The sequence below is a fragment of the Symphalangus syndactylus genome, chromosome 9 (assembly GCF_028878055.3).
Source record: "Symphalangus syndactylus isolate Jambi chromosome 9, NHGRI_mSymSyn1-v2.1_pri, whole genome shotgun sequence".
Taxonomy (NCBI): Eukaryota; Metazoa; Chordata; class Mammalia; order Primates; family Hylobatidae; genus Symphalangus; species Symphalangus syndactylus.
Window position 1 is genome coordinate 84,815,752 of NC_072431.2, and position 13,632 is coordinate 84,829,383.

Sequence of the window (13,632 nt, forward strand, 5' to 3'; positions counted from 1 at the left end):
TGGGTCCTGTCAGCTTTTCTTGATATGGAAAGGTGTGTGTTTTTTTTTTCAGTTGCCTTGTGGATTGAGTTGAGGTGGTAATTGCTATTCCTTTAGGTTGTTGTGATGATGCACATCAAACAGTATTTGGCACAGGTGGCTTGTTGCTGGGGTGTGGGGGGGCTACAAGTGCCCAGCCAGCCTGCACTTCCCGCAGGCTCAGGTGCACACAACAGAAACCAACAAGGGGAAGGCCTAGAGGGCGAGGAAACCTGCCCCACACCTGCGCAATGGCGTGGCCATCAGGCTAACTTGAGTTCAGGTGGGCTCCTGCATACGTACCTGGTCCTAAGTGGGGACACGGCAGGTATTTCTTGGTGCTGAGGGCCACAGGGTAGGCGCTGTAACTGCCCACTTGGAAGCCAGCCCCAGAGGCAAAGCAGGATGGAGCCTGGGGTGCAGGTAGGTGGGGAGGGGTGCAGCCTGGGAATGAGATCTAGCTGAATACAGTAAGGGGTGGCGGGTGGGTAGGAAGGGAGGGTACTCAAGGCTGCCCGAGCAAGAGGTTGGGTGAGGACTGGCCTTAGGCCTGGCCCTGTCCTGAGCTGGCACAAAGCTGTGGCCTGGTCCTGGCTGCCTGTGGGTTGGGCAGGCTGGGCACTAACACCCTGGGGGTCCTCGGGAGCCTTGCCCAGAGTCTCCATCTCCTCTTGATGCCCACGACATGGCCTGCAGGAGACATCTTCTGCCAGAGCCCCTGGGCTTCCACATCTCCCGAGCCTGGACTCTGAGGCCCCAGGTGTGTCCCAGGCCCTCCAGATTCCCCAGAGCCCATGCACAATCTCAGTGACATCAGGTGAGGTCAGGCATTGTCCTGGGACACTGGGCATTGGTCCTCCTCCATGTCCTCCCCTGGCCTGTCTCATGAGGCCTTTGGAACTTCAGCATTAAGAACCACCTTAGCCACAGCCCTTAGGGAAAGCCAGGCCACCAAGGGGACCAGCAGCCCCAGGGCACAGTGACAGGACACCTCATGCTCTAGATGCAAAAGGAAATGCCATTCTGCAGAAGTAGATCACAGTTCCACCTGAAGCTAAAACCTGTCTTTAGCACCCTGCATTGCATACAGCTCTGGAGCCTACAGCTCCACCTGCTGCATGAAGTAACTCCCTCTCCCAACCCAGCAGCCCTGGGCACCCCATTCCTAGTCTCCCCGTGCGGGGGCTTCTTCGTCAGAGAAGTAGGGATTCTTTTTCTATTTTTTTTATTTATAAATAGAAAACGCATGTCTGTGGTTTCAAAAGTGATCAAAAGTATAAGAGCATAAAGTTTCAAAAGCATAAGATGCACAGTGACCGCTGCTGTCCTCCAGCCCTTTCCCCACCATAAGGAAACATTGTTTTTAGCTGCTTTGAATATCCTTCTATAGAGTAACTCTCCAGAAGGGGAGCTGGTGTCCAAATAGAATATTAACTTACAAATTTGAGTGCTACCAAATTGCCTTCCATAGAAGATGTTCCAGTTTCCTCTCTGCGTTGTCTAAAGTTTTCATACTTCTAAATTTTTGAAGTCCAATAGATAAAACCAAATGGGAATTTAGGTTTCATTTTGACCTGCATTTTTATTACTGAGAATGAGGTTCAGCATGTGTATACTGAAGGACCAGTTTCTATGAACTGTTAAGAAGCTTTGTGGATTTATCCATCAGGTCGTTGGATGTTTTTCTAAATAGGAAGATTCACTGCTTGTTTATCTTTTATAGAAACTGTAGTTCACCTTTTATCTTTGCATTGGTGTATCTTTTTTCTTTCCTTTTATTGTGGAAGTTTTTATAAGTTTATATGTAGTCTAGTTCTTTTATGGCCACTGTGTTTTGAGTCATAGCAAAGCCTTACATAAGTTTATAGATAATGCACTGATAGTTCCTTCTAATACTGTTATGGCTTTCTTTTCTACATGTAAGTCTTTAATCCACTTGGAATTTATCTTGGTGAACAATGTGATTTAAGAACCCAACTTTGTTTCAGATTTTTAATTTTTTTGTTTTTTCTGGTAATTTATGAATTTTTAAAATCTTACATTCCTTGTCATTTATTTTAGTGTAAGGCATGAGTTATAGGGACTTTGCTGTTATTATTTTTTTCCCAAGTGGCCAACCAGCCAGAAGAAGATGTGATGAAAGAGAACAAAAACACATTCTTCTCAAATCATTTGAGATGTACCTTCTGCCACATGACATCCTCATACGCATGTCTGGGTCATCTGTTCTGGGCATATATTTGTAAAACAATACTAAATTGTTTTATCTGTAAGCTTTCAATATATTACAATATTTTCTCAGAAAACATCAAATTATCAACATTTAAGTACTGATTTTTAGTTCACTTTTATAAATAGATTAGTTAAAAGTAGTTTCTGTTAATAAAAATATACTTATGTTACCTTGCAGTTTCTGTTTGATTAAAGTCCCAGTCTGTTTTCTCACCCCCATTTCTTAACTTTACTCTGAGATCTCGATCTCTTTTTTGAAGTTGAAGAATTTAAAGTCTTTCCAAGTGCTGATTATCCTCCAAGTAACAAGATAATCTTCTGTGGGATTTTTATTTTGTTGTTGTTGTTTTGTTGGTGGTGGTTTTTTATTCCCCCCACTGTGATCTAGCATGGGCTTAAAAAGGTGAATTAGTCTCAGTTACTACTTTATTTCTGATTTTCTGTATTTTTTTCCCGAAGATTTCGCTCTATGAATGTTGATGCTGTATTGTCTGTTGTAATCATAACAGTTATGCATTTTGGTTTCTGTTTTCATTACACTGTACTTCCAGTTTGGGTCTTGTTTCATGTATTTTGCTATAAATTCAACCTTTTCCAATATAAATATTGATGTCCACATTTTTTCATTTGCACTTCTATGGCATTATCTTTGCCCATAATTCTACTTTGAAGCTTTCTACAGTACTTTGTCTTAGATATGTCTCACTGTATGCAATGTGTAGTTGGATTTTGCTTTCTAATCCAATCTCAGTGTTTCAATAGGTGAGTTTATTGTTTGCCTTTATTAACATGACAAATATATTTGGCTTTTAGTTCTTTCAGTTTACCAAAGGAGTCATATCGATGGTAAATAAATACATGAAAAGATGTTCAACTTCTTTACTCATTACAGAAACGCAAATCAAAACCACTTGCAAGTAAGATGCTGCTTGTGCAAATGAGATGCACTACTAGACTGTCAGAAAACTTTTTTAAAAATTAAAAATTGGCAGTGCCAAATATGGGTAAGAATGTGGAGCAACTGCTGGCTGTGGTGGCTCACACCTGTAATCCTGGTACTTTGGGAGGCCAAGGTGGGTGGATCACCTGAGGTCAGCTGTTCGAGACCAGCCTGGCCAACATGGCAAAACCCCATTTCTACTAAAAATACAAAAATTAGCTGGGCATGGTGGAGCATGCTTGTAATCCCAACTACTCGGGAAGCTGGGGCAAGAGAATCGCTTAAAGCCAAGAGGCAGAGGTTGCAGTGAGCTATCGCACCACTGCACTCCAGCCTGGGCGACAGAGCGTGTACTCCAGCCTGGGTGGCAGAGCGAGACTCTGTCTCAAAAAAAAAAAAAAGCGGAGCAACTAAACTGTAAAGTAGCAGTTTTCCAACTTGCCTGTACTATTCTTCCAACCCACCAGCAATGTAAGGGATGCTGGTTGGTGGGATGGAAACATGGTGCAGGCATGTTGGAAAGCAGCTTGGCAGTTTCTGATGCTGACTCATGCTCTGGAGTAAATCCTATCCTTCAGGTTATTTGGAGATCACACAAATCCATTTTTAAAGGCTTTGCTGAAGGAAACCATGTACAAAATAAACATACCCCAAGAGCAACACAGTAGAAGCTCTGTAAATGGTCATGATCAACTCATCATCCCAAAAGGAAGAGGCATTCCCTCCCTCCTTTCCGGCCAAGCCTGAGGGGTTTGGGATGTGAAGCCAGACCTCCAAAGAACAGTTGCTCCTGGGGAAGGCTTGGTTTCACCAACTCCAGTTCACACCTCATTGTTGCTGCTTCTGCTTCAGGCCAATAAACCAACTGGGTTTGAATATTTCCTTTGGTGACTTGACTACAATCATACTTACCTCATAAGAATGCTGTAAGAAATCAATGAGAACAGATTTTAAATGTTCCAGCACACTCTACTGAATAGATGGTTCCAAGAAGAACCTTCCCTAGATCACATTTTTTTTCAAACCTCTTCTGCCCTGGCCTCATTCTAAGGCCTTGGTGGGAAGTTAAACACATAGCTCTTTCTATACTATCTCCTTATGCCACATCCAAATATTCTATTGTGCATGTTTTGTTCAAAAGAGTCAGTGACATGAGAAATCATCAAGGATGTGGAAAACTATGTAACAATGTGTGTTATGATTCCATTTATGCGGATACCTAAGTTTTTTCCTTTATATGTGGAATGCATGTGTCATATTTGCTTACATGGAAGTATGCTGGAAGGAGAGGTAACATAGTGCTAGAGGAAACTACCTAGAGGGAGAAGGACTAGAGAAAGGTTAAGACTGGACTTTCAACTGGACTTTCTAGTATAACTTGTTTGTTTCTATATTGTTTGACTTTAACAAGATGAATTCACTTAGAAAATGAGAGCTGTGTTTAAGTGCTATAGCCCCTTCCCCTGAAAGCTGAGGGCAGGGTGGTTGAGGAAGGGTCCTCCCCAGAGTGGATGCAAAAACCATGTCAGAGTGCTGGCTTTGAAAAATACAGGGCTCATCTCCTGGGATCATGTAAGACTGTTTCCATTCTTTGTCCAGCCATCTGTGCTCTGAAGAGTGAGGGGAGTCCTGAGGCCTCACATTGGGGGTGAGGCGGGAGAAGCCACAGACAAGGGACTCTGGCTTCTCCTTAAATGCAATTTTCACTATCTCTTCTATGTCAGTCAGTCCCTAAGATGGCCATCGGTGACCATCACAATTTGGTAGTCATACCTTTGTGGGGTTCTCCCACACTGAAGAAAACTGACTGGTGCAAACAATAGGTTTTGCAGAAATGAAGGAGTATGACTTCTGAAGTTAGATTATACAAAGACATTGCAGCCTCCATGCTGTGCTCTTTTGGCCCACTCTCCCTGGAGGAGACTAGTTCTGTATCTAGAGGACACTCAACTAGCCCCTGGAGAGGCCAGGCAGAAACAAACTGAGGCCTCCCACCAATAGCTAGCACCAAATTGCAGGGCATGTGGGTAGTGAGCCACCTTGGCATAGAATCTCCATCCCCAGTCAAGCCTTCAGATGAATGAAGCCAATACCTCAATGACAGCCTCATGGGAGACCCCAAGCCAGAACTGCCCAGAGAGGCTGCTCCCAAATTCCTGACCCATAGAAATTACAATTACAGATGTCTGTTTTAAGCCACTAAGATTTGGTGTATTTATTACCCCGTAAATAACTAATATAATTTCCCACCATTTTGAATGAATATTCCTAATCCATCTCAGGTTTAAAGCAAGTGCTCATCTATCTCTTTGTTCTAAGAGAAACTTAGCTCTCTATTACTTCACCACCATTAAAATGGTTTCTACCTATGCCTCCCCCAAAATTAACTACCAGATAATCCTCTCTGTGTACAAATGCATACAATAATTTAGCAAAGTGGTGACGTCCTTGAACTTACGACACAATTATCAGCCCGGGAAGAAGCCACAAGCCAGTCCTGAGCAGGTGGACTCCTGGGGCAGCCCTCAGGCTTTCACCTTAGACTGGAGTGGACCTGTTTTCAGGAATGCTGATGTGCTTTTCTGAGTCTCTCCCAGGTACGTTCTGCATTCTTGTGATTGCTGGCTCTGTCCAGCAATGGACATGCACTTGCTAATCATACAGTATTGGCAGGCATGCATCAGGAAATGTCAAAATCATTCCATTTTTAACATTCTTTTCTTTTAGAAAAGTTCCAGTTTTTTCTATACCCTGAATGACAGTGGCTTCCTTAATAGATTTAGGATGTCATTGCCTGCAGCAGACATTGTAACTGGGCACTGTTACTCCTACTACCAAAAAATAAATGCAGGAAATAGTTCCATTCAAGTGGGATTAAACATAAAATGAAAAATCTGGTATTGCTTTGGCAGTTACCTCAATTGGTAGCAAATCGCCAGATGTGCAGAGATGCCAGTTAGGAGCATGCATGTGTGTGTCTGAGACACCGAGAGATCATTACAAAGCAATTGGACAACTCAATCTGCTGTCAGGTCACTTTGACATGGATGGACTTCAAGGGGCACTGCAGAGGCACTTACCTTATGGTGAACACAAATGTGCTTGCTGGGTATAGTTCATCAGTATCTGAGAAAAGGGTGTGAGTGTAGGAGCATGATTCACTGAAGGCATTCTTTTGGAAGAAAACACTGGCTGTGATGGAATTGTTACAGTCCATCCTGGGGCTCGGGGTTGGGATGTTACCTCCAGGGCACACACCACCTACTGCAAGCCACCTGCCCAGTGTGCTTCACCTGTTCATAAAATACTACAACGTTTGTCAACAGTTTTGCCTTTTTATGTTGTGAGTCTACAAGTCAGGATGATTTCACTGACAATGCCTTACAAATTTTTCTTGGTGGAAAAATATTTTTAGCTGAATGTTTTCTATGCTTCAATCCTATTCTTGAAAAATACATCTCTGACTAATGCTTACTGTTTTGACAATAATAACATCCATGAAAAGGCAAGCACAGAGGGGTGTGGTCTAGCCCTGTGCAGGGTTCCATTTCAGGGCCTGCAGTTCTGCCCCTGGGTTCTGCACACTCCCCTCTCTGGGCGACAACTTGGGTCTGCCTCATTGGGCCGTCATGCTTAAATAAGAATGTGCCTGGGGTCAGAGTTTAGTGCCTGTCTCAAGGCTCCCGATGACCTTCTAGGACTCAAAACTCTGTTTTTACTTTGCAGGATCCAGGATTGAGCTCCTCTGAGGATGACAGCCCCTCTCTAGCGATCAGAAGCCCCACCTTGAGAAAGCCCCTGAAACACAGCACCCCTGAGGAGGCAGCCCTGGGCTGGAGCCCAAGGCCATCGGGAGGTGCCTCCTACCTCAGTGGGTCCCCAATGCCTGCACACTTCTCTCAGGACCTTGCATCCCACCCAGCAGGGGTCAGCCCTCCAGCCACTGTCAGGAAAAGGAGGCTTTCTACTATCTGGGCCTCCAAGGAGTCCAGCTTGGATCTCTCAGCTCCTGGGGAAGAGCTGCCCACATCAGCCTCGTTAGCCCAGCAGCAGCAGCAGCAGCAGCAGCAGCAGCAAGAGTCCCTCCGGGCAAAGAGCTGGCCACAAAACCCTGGATTGCCTGGGATCCTGAACACAACTCGGAGGAAGAGACGAGACCCGAAGAGGCGGGCAGCTGCGGTATGCATTATCCCTGTCCCATCCCTTTCCCCCAGGACTTCTGGGTCCCTGTGGAAGATTAGGAGAGTGAGCACTGCTTGGGCCGTGGAGCGCTCAACACCCTCCTCCCCCCAGTTAATGCTCCCATGGTGTGGCATCAGGGGCCAACACACACTTACTCTGCACATGAGGTCACATGGGACAGGATCAATGCTGTCCAGCCTTTCTGACACCTGCTGCTGCCCTGTCCCAAGACAGCTGTCTGCTCTGAGGGCCCCCATGACTGATGCTGCCTGTGGTGAACATGAGCTTCCTGGCCTCATGGTCTGGCATCCAGACCCAGGCTGCCGCTGGCTGGCTGCTTTGTCATTGCTCTTTAGCTCACAGGAGCCTGGGTGGTGACTCTTTCAGCTTTGAGGCTTCGCAGACATGTTGGGGGTGACAGGGAAGGTCTGATATGTCATCTTGTTACAGAATAGCAGAAAACAGCCTATTCTAGTAAAAATCTGCCTCGCTGTGCTGAGTCTCCTCGCATCTTCCTATGCTTTGAAGAGGGAGCTGTTACATTCCTAGAGCACTCCTGCATTTCTAAGGACCTGGCTAGGGTGGCTCTGGTGTCTTCCCATGGACCATTGTGACAGGGATGTCCCACCTTCACCATAGCCAGGTTTGTGGGCTCTTGCCACAGCTGGAGAACCAGCAGGGCACACACTGTCCGAGACGTACTTTTGACTCTCAGAGCCCATCTTCTTCTTTTGCTAGTTGGAGATGCTGTGAAGCTGAAAGGATCCAATAAGAAGAGGATTGCAAGGGCTCTGATCCCCAGTGTAGCAGGCAGTTGGGAGGTGCCCTGGCCCTCTCCTGGCAGAATTCTGCCTCCTCGCCCATTTGCTGGTTTATCCTCTGGCCTTGTTCTAGTAGCTTCCTGAGAAGGGGCACTTTTCCAGCCAGCAGTCTTGGAGCCCTTTCTCAGAACTGGAAGGCCCTGTGTGCTCCTGTCCCTGACTCCCACCTGCCCTAGCCTTTCCAGGTCCCTTTTGCGGTTCTTGGTGGTGCTGAGTTTCATTTTGGGGTGAGTAGTCTTGCTCAGCTGCTGGACACTCCCTGGGCCCATCTGACTCTGGAAGACCTTCCCGTACTTTTTCCTTCCTAACTTTGGGCTCTGTGTTCTTTCTCTGTCTGTGATCCTCTGCAGTTGGATGTTGGTCATCCTGATTGATTCTCTGAGTTTCTTTCCTATTTGCTATTTAGCCCTTTCTTCTACCTTTTAGGAGAGTTGCTCAGTTCTGCCTTCCAAGGTTACTGCGCGATGATGTTATTTTCTTCCTTGCCGCACTCCCTCATGTTCTTTACCCTGGCTGGCTTGCTGTCTTCTCTCACCTTCTGAGGGTGCTGATTTTGCAGTGGAGTTTTCCAGCCTCTTTTCCATGCCCTGCTGTCCTGTGGCTGTGCCTGGCTGCTGCCTCCCGATTTGGAGGGGGCCATCACAGGGCTGGGTGGGAGCTGATGGAAAGTCCCGAGTTCCGAGTGGGAACTGTCCACCAAGGGTCACCCGGGGGTTAACTGCTTCTTCACTGCACCACATCTGCCACTTCTTGCTAGTCAGCATCCCCATGGGTTAATGTTCCCACCTGCGGCCAGGAGAGGTGGGACTGGCTGGGGTATTCTGGGAGCTGAAGGTGAGAAGGGGCCTAAAGTTCTCACTATGGGTAGAGCTTGTGGGGAACAACCCATGTGGAACGCATGTTGTGGATGCTCCTGATGGAGCATCCCAGCTGCCCCCAGCTGAGCCCGGATCCTCACAAGGCCCCTCTGTGGGATCAGAGGCTATTGCATCTTCCTCAGTCGCTGTGACAAACTGAGTTTCTGGGAGTCCGGGCAGGCAGTGCCTGCACCACACAGCCCTCTGAGAGCCTCAGCTCTCAGCAGCCTCCCTGGAGGTCACCCTCTGTGGACGGACATGAACAGCGGGCACCAGGAAGGCAGCCCCCGCCTCGGGCAGGGAGGGGCACTGGGAATTCGCTGGTCCTCCTACCAGATGATCACGGGATCTTGCAGACCCCAGCCTGGCCCCTTCTGCTGGCCAGCAGTGGTGCTTGGAGCCTTGGCCACTCTGTCTCTGCTCCAGGATGCCTCCTGGTGGCTCCTGCTGGCTCTGGCTCAGGCCTTCTGCTCTTACAGCTGGCCCTCTGGAGGCTCCTCTCGTTCCTTATTCTCAGTCCTGTGGGTTTGCTTCTGTCTTACACTTTCAGGGCGTTAGGAAGACACTGACCACTGACCCATGGTGGGCCTGCCATTGTTGGCCGGCGGACCCCAGCCACACTCCACGTGATCTGACTCAGCCACGCAAAATCCCCAGGTTCCAGTCTCTATTCCATCCTGGCATCATGTTTAGTGTCAGGAGTTTACCCATCCTCGTCTTCCCTGTGCTGAATTGGGGAGGCCTCCTTCATTCCCTGCTGCAGCTGCCCTGAACACCCTCCTAGAAGAGGGGGCTCTAGAGAGCACAGTTACAAAATCCCATCTAGACTGACCTATGCACCTGTTCCCACACAGGCTTGTCTACTCCATGCTTGCAGCCTGTCTGCCCCTTCCCTGGCACTTTTTGTCCCTGTCCCCTCCTTTGTCAGACACAGACTTCATCTGCACCTTACCCCATTCACCTATACACTCGTCTGTCTCCACACCAAAAGTGGGCCCTCTGGGTGGTACAGTACCCCATATGAAGTATGTTTGAAGCACACAGGCAGAATTATATAGGGCTGGCTGTGCCAGCTGCAGACCTTGAGTGGGCATTTATTTTCTAAAGCACATTTTGCAGCAGAAGAGCTTGTCTCCAGTAAAGATGGATGCTGCTATGGGGTGATGCCTTTCCTTTAAACAGATGGAGCGAGTGCGACAGTGGGAGATCTACGTGCTTCAGAACATCGAGGAAGCCACCCAGCACGAGCTCACCATCGATGACTGAGTGCTTGGTGCCAGGACAGGAAGGTAGGGTGCTCTAGAGCTGCCTGCCTCGGGCTGGCTTAATTGTCCACATGGTGCCCTCCTTGGGCTGGCCCCCAATGCTGTTGGCCTTCTCCGTGGGGTGGGAAGAACGGGTTTGAGAAGATCCTGTTGCTTAGACTGTAAATGTGTTTCTGGGAGGCAATGACATTGATGAGGGTCAGCAGAGGTGGCAGGTTAAAGAAGACAAGGCTCTGCATGGTGTGTAACTTGAGCCCTGGGTTCTCTACTGCCCAGCTCTGGCCTTGGGGACAGCTCTCTGCTTGTCTGAGCCTCAGCTTCCTTACCTGAAACATGAGGAAACCGCATCCCAGACTGATGAAATGAGCGTGGAGCTGGTGTCTAGGCGAGGGTGGCCGTAGCCAGTCAGCCCTCTCAGGAAAGAGTTGGGCCAATGCCCCATGAGCATATTCTGAGACAGCAGGATTGAAGGCCTGAGGCAGGAACTGGAAAGAAAATCTCTGCACTGGATGGTGGGTTTCCAACCCTATGGTTATGGTGGTCTCATTGGAGCACCAATGGTGAGGGACATATGTTCCCTTCCTTTATGTGGAGAGGGACTAGGTTTTGAGAGGAGGGGAGTGCCCATAGTCCCACCCCTAGAGGGTACCTACCTCCTTCCTCAATAAGCTGTAGGAGAAACCAGACTGTGGGATCCCAGGATGTTTGCAGATAAAGACAAAGAAGCTTAGGGGAACTCAGAGGCCAGTCCACCCACACTGCATGGCTGGGAAGGCTCCAGGAGTCACCACACCTGGTATCAGGGGCAGGGTAGGTATCCTAGTGAGCCTGAAATGCCACTCTAGGAAAGCCCCAAAACTGCGATTCTCACCTGGAAGGCATTCTGGAAATCTGAGAATGCTGGCTGTGTTTGTTGAGTGTGTAGGGCTAGAGGAACTTAACCTTCAACAGTTGCATGGGCCAACCCCCTACACTCTCCCTCTCCAATGCTGTGCTCCCTGCTTAACATCAGGGTCCCACCCAAGTGATCAATAATATGAAGGTAATACATATTGTAAGGAAGAAGAAAGAGATGTCCAGGTAGCTTCAGTTTAACCCAAAGCCAACATCAATTCTCCCAAGTACAGGCATCTCAGCAAGACCTGTTTGTGTGGACATGTTATGGTTACTAAATACAGACCTAGAGTTTATTCATATAAATGTTTGCATCCTCCACTCTAAAAAGCTTGCTTTTTTTCTTCCTAAAAAGAATGCATACATTTCCAGCCTAGTCCTACATTGCCTCCCTTCACGTGTGTGGACAGGTGGACTGGCAGCTAGAGTCGAAGTGAGAAGGGCAACCCCTAGATGAAATCTCAGACTGGCTTAAAAGATAGGACATAATAGATTCTAAGGGCATGTGAGGTCTAGAATGTTCAGTTTTAAGAGACAGGTGAAAAGTTTAGATCTGCAGGGTGGGTGGAAAATATTCCTGATCAATAATTGGGTTCTTTCTGGAAACACCCACATTTCTTTGGAGGTTTCCAACAGACAGAGAATGAGATTCTTCACAGGAGAGATTAGATACAGCGGCTGCAGTTGGACAGTAACTTCATATTTCATTGGATGTTCTTTATGAGTGATAAAAATTTTACTGTGTAGTGTGTTTAAACTATAAGTTTTATGAACTAGTTCCTCCTGTATAAGCTATTTAAAAAGTTTACTTTTTTCTTTTTTTATAACATAGATTATTGGGTTACAAAATTATCAGATTTATAAAATGTTTACAAATTAAAGAGTACAAAGAAGCAGAAGAAAACTGCCTATCTTGCACACCATAGAGATAAATACATCAGAGTAATTCTTTCCAGTCTTTACTATTAAAAATAAACTGTTTTAATGAGAACTATTCCCATGGTCTGTGTTTGATGCAAAGTGATTCAGGCATGTAGTCATGTGAATTCTCTCTTGTTTTTCAAAGAATGAAATTCAAAATGAGTCCCTAGAGGAAGAAAAACAATGTGAGTGATTCTGGGCAAGTGTGTCCTTGAAAGATTGAGAATTACCAGCACTCAGAAGAATGTTTTCACATATAAGATGATTTCCTAGATATTCATGTTGCATCTTCTACGTATTAGCAAAATGTACTTACTATGTTTTTACATATTTGGAGTATATGCAGTTATCCATAGGCACTCTAGTTAAAGTGTTCAAAATGCAGACTCTTGGATATTTCACAAATAAGATGGTGCACATCACATGTTCCATCCATGGGAAGATACCTACAGGAAGCAGCTAAAGACAGAACAAGTCTTGCTGCCGGAGCGCCTAGACATGCCTATGGAACCGAGTCTCTGTTTGGCTGCTACAAAGCTTTCCAAATTCTTGGGGACAGGAGATGATGAGAAACTTGGAAAGGGAGACAGGGCATTCTCATGTGGGACACGGAGAAATGAGTGCTGCCCACTTATGTAAGACATAGGGCAAGATTTCTAAATGATCATCTTTGAGGAAAATAATAAACAGCTAAACAATAGCCCTGGCAATCACACCAACGATGCTCACTTAGAGGTAAGCATAATGTAACTTGTGGCAATTATTTGGGATAAAATAGATCTTAACTCTCACTGTGTATGTGAACCCATATATTTTGCAGAAAATGCAGTTTTGAAACCTGTCAGGCCTCTGAGCCCAAGCTAAGCCATCATGTCCCCTGTGACATGCACATATACATCAGATGGCCTGAAGCAACTGAAGATCCACAAAAGAAGTGAAAATAGCCTTAACTGATGACATTCTACCATTGTGATGTTTCTGCCCCACCCTAACTGATCAATGTATTTTGTAATCTCCCCTACCCTTAAGAAGGTTCTTTGTAATCTCCCCCACCCTTAAGAAGGTTCCTTGTAATTCTCCCCACCCTTGAGAATGTACTTTGTGAGATCCACAAAACATTGCTCCTAACTCCACTGCCTATCCCAAAACCTGTAAGAACTAATGATAATCCCACCACCCTTTGCTCACTCCCTTTTCGAACTCAGCCCGCCTGCACCCGGGTGAAATAAACAGCCTTGTTGCTCACACAAAGCTTGTTTGGTGGACTCTTCACACGGACGCATGTGACAAAACCTATGAGGAAAGGAAGTGCATTCTTCTACAGTTTCTATTCAACTTAAAATCCCCACAAACTCATCTTTATTGAAATCCAGCCCTTTTTCCCTAAAATAAATATATTTACACACAATGCCTGAACCCTTCTGCCTCCTTGTAGCCAAGTGTGGTTCAAAGACCTGATTTCTGGGCACTGCCAGCATTGCGTTATGTGACACACCTATGTT

At 46.5% G+C, this 13,632-nt stretch overlaps 1 protein-coding gene across 2 annotated transcripts; it reads left to right on the top strand.

Annotated features, from left to right (window-relative positions):
• Positions 1-348: 348 nt before the first annotated feature.
• Positions 349-13,378, top strand: CCDC201 (coiled-coil domain containing 201). 2 transcript variants are annotated; one of them, XM_063609235.1, is made up of 4 exons: positions 424-441; positions 6,917-7,369; positions 10,233-10,339; positions 12,951-12,982. In XM_063609235.1, the coding sequence occupies exons 1-3, from the start codon at positions 424-426 to the stop codon at positions 10,314-10,316; spliced, it is 555 nt and encodes a 184-aa protein (XP_063465305.1). In that variant the 3' UTR covers positions 10,317-10,339; positions 12,951-12,982. The 2 variants fall into 2 exon arrangements, with proteins under 2 accessions (XP_055147396.1, XP_063465305.1); XM_055291421.1 differs by having other exon boundaries at positions 349-441; positions 10,233-13,378.
• The last annotated feature ends 254 nt before the right edge of the window (positions 13,379-13,632 follow it).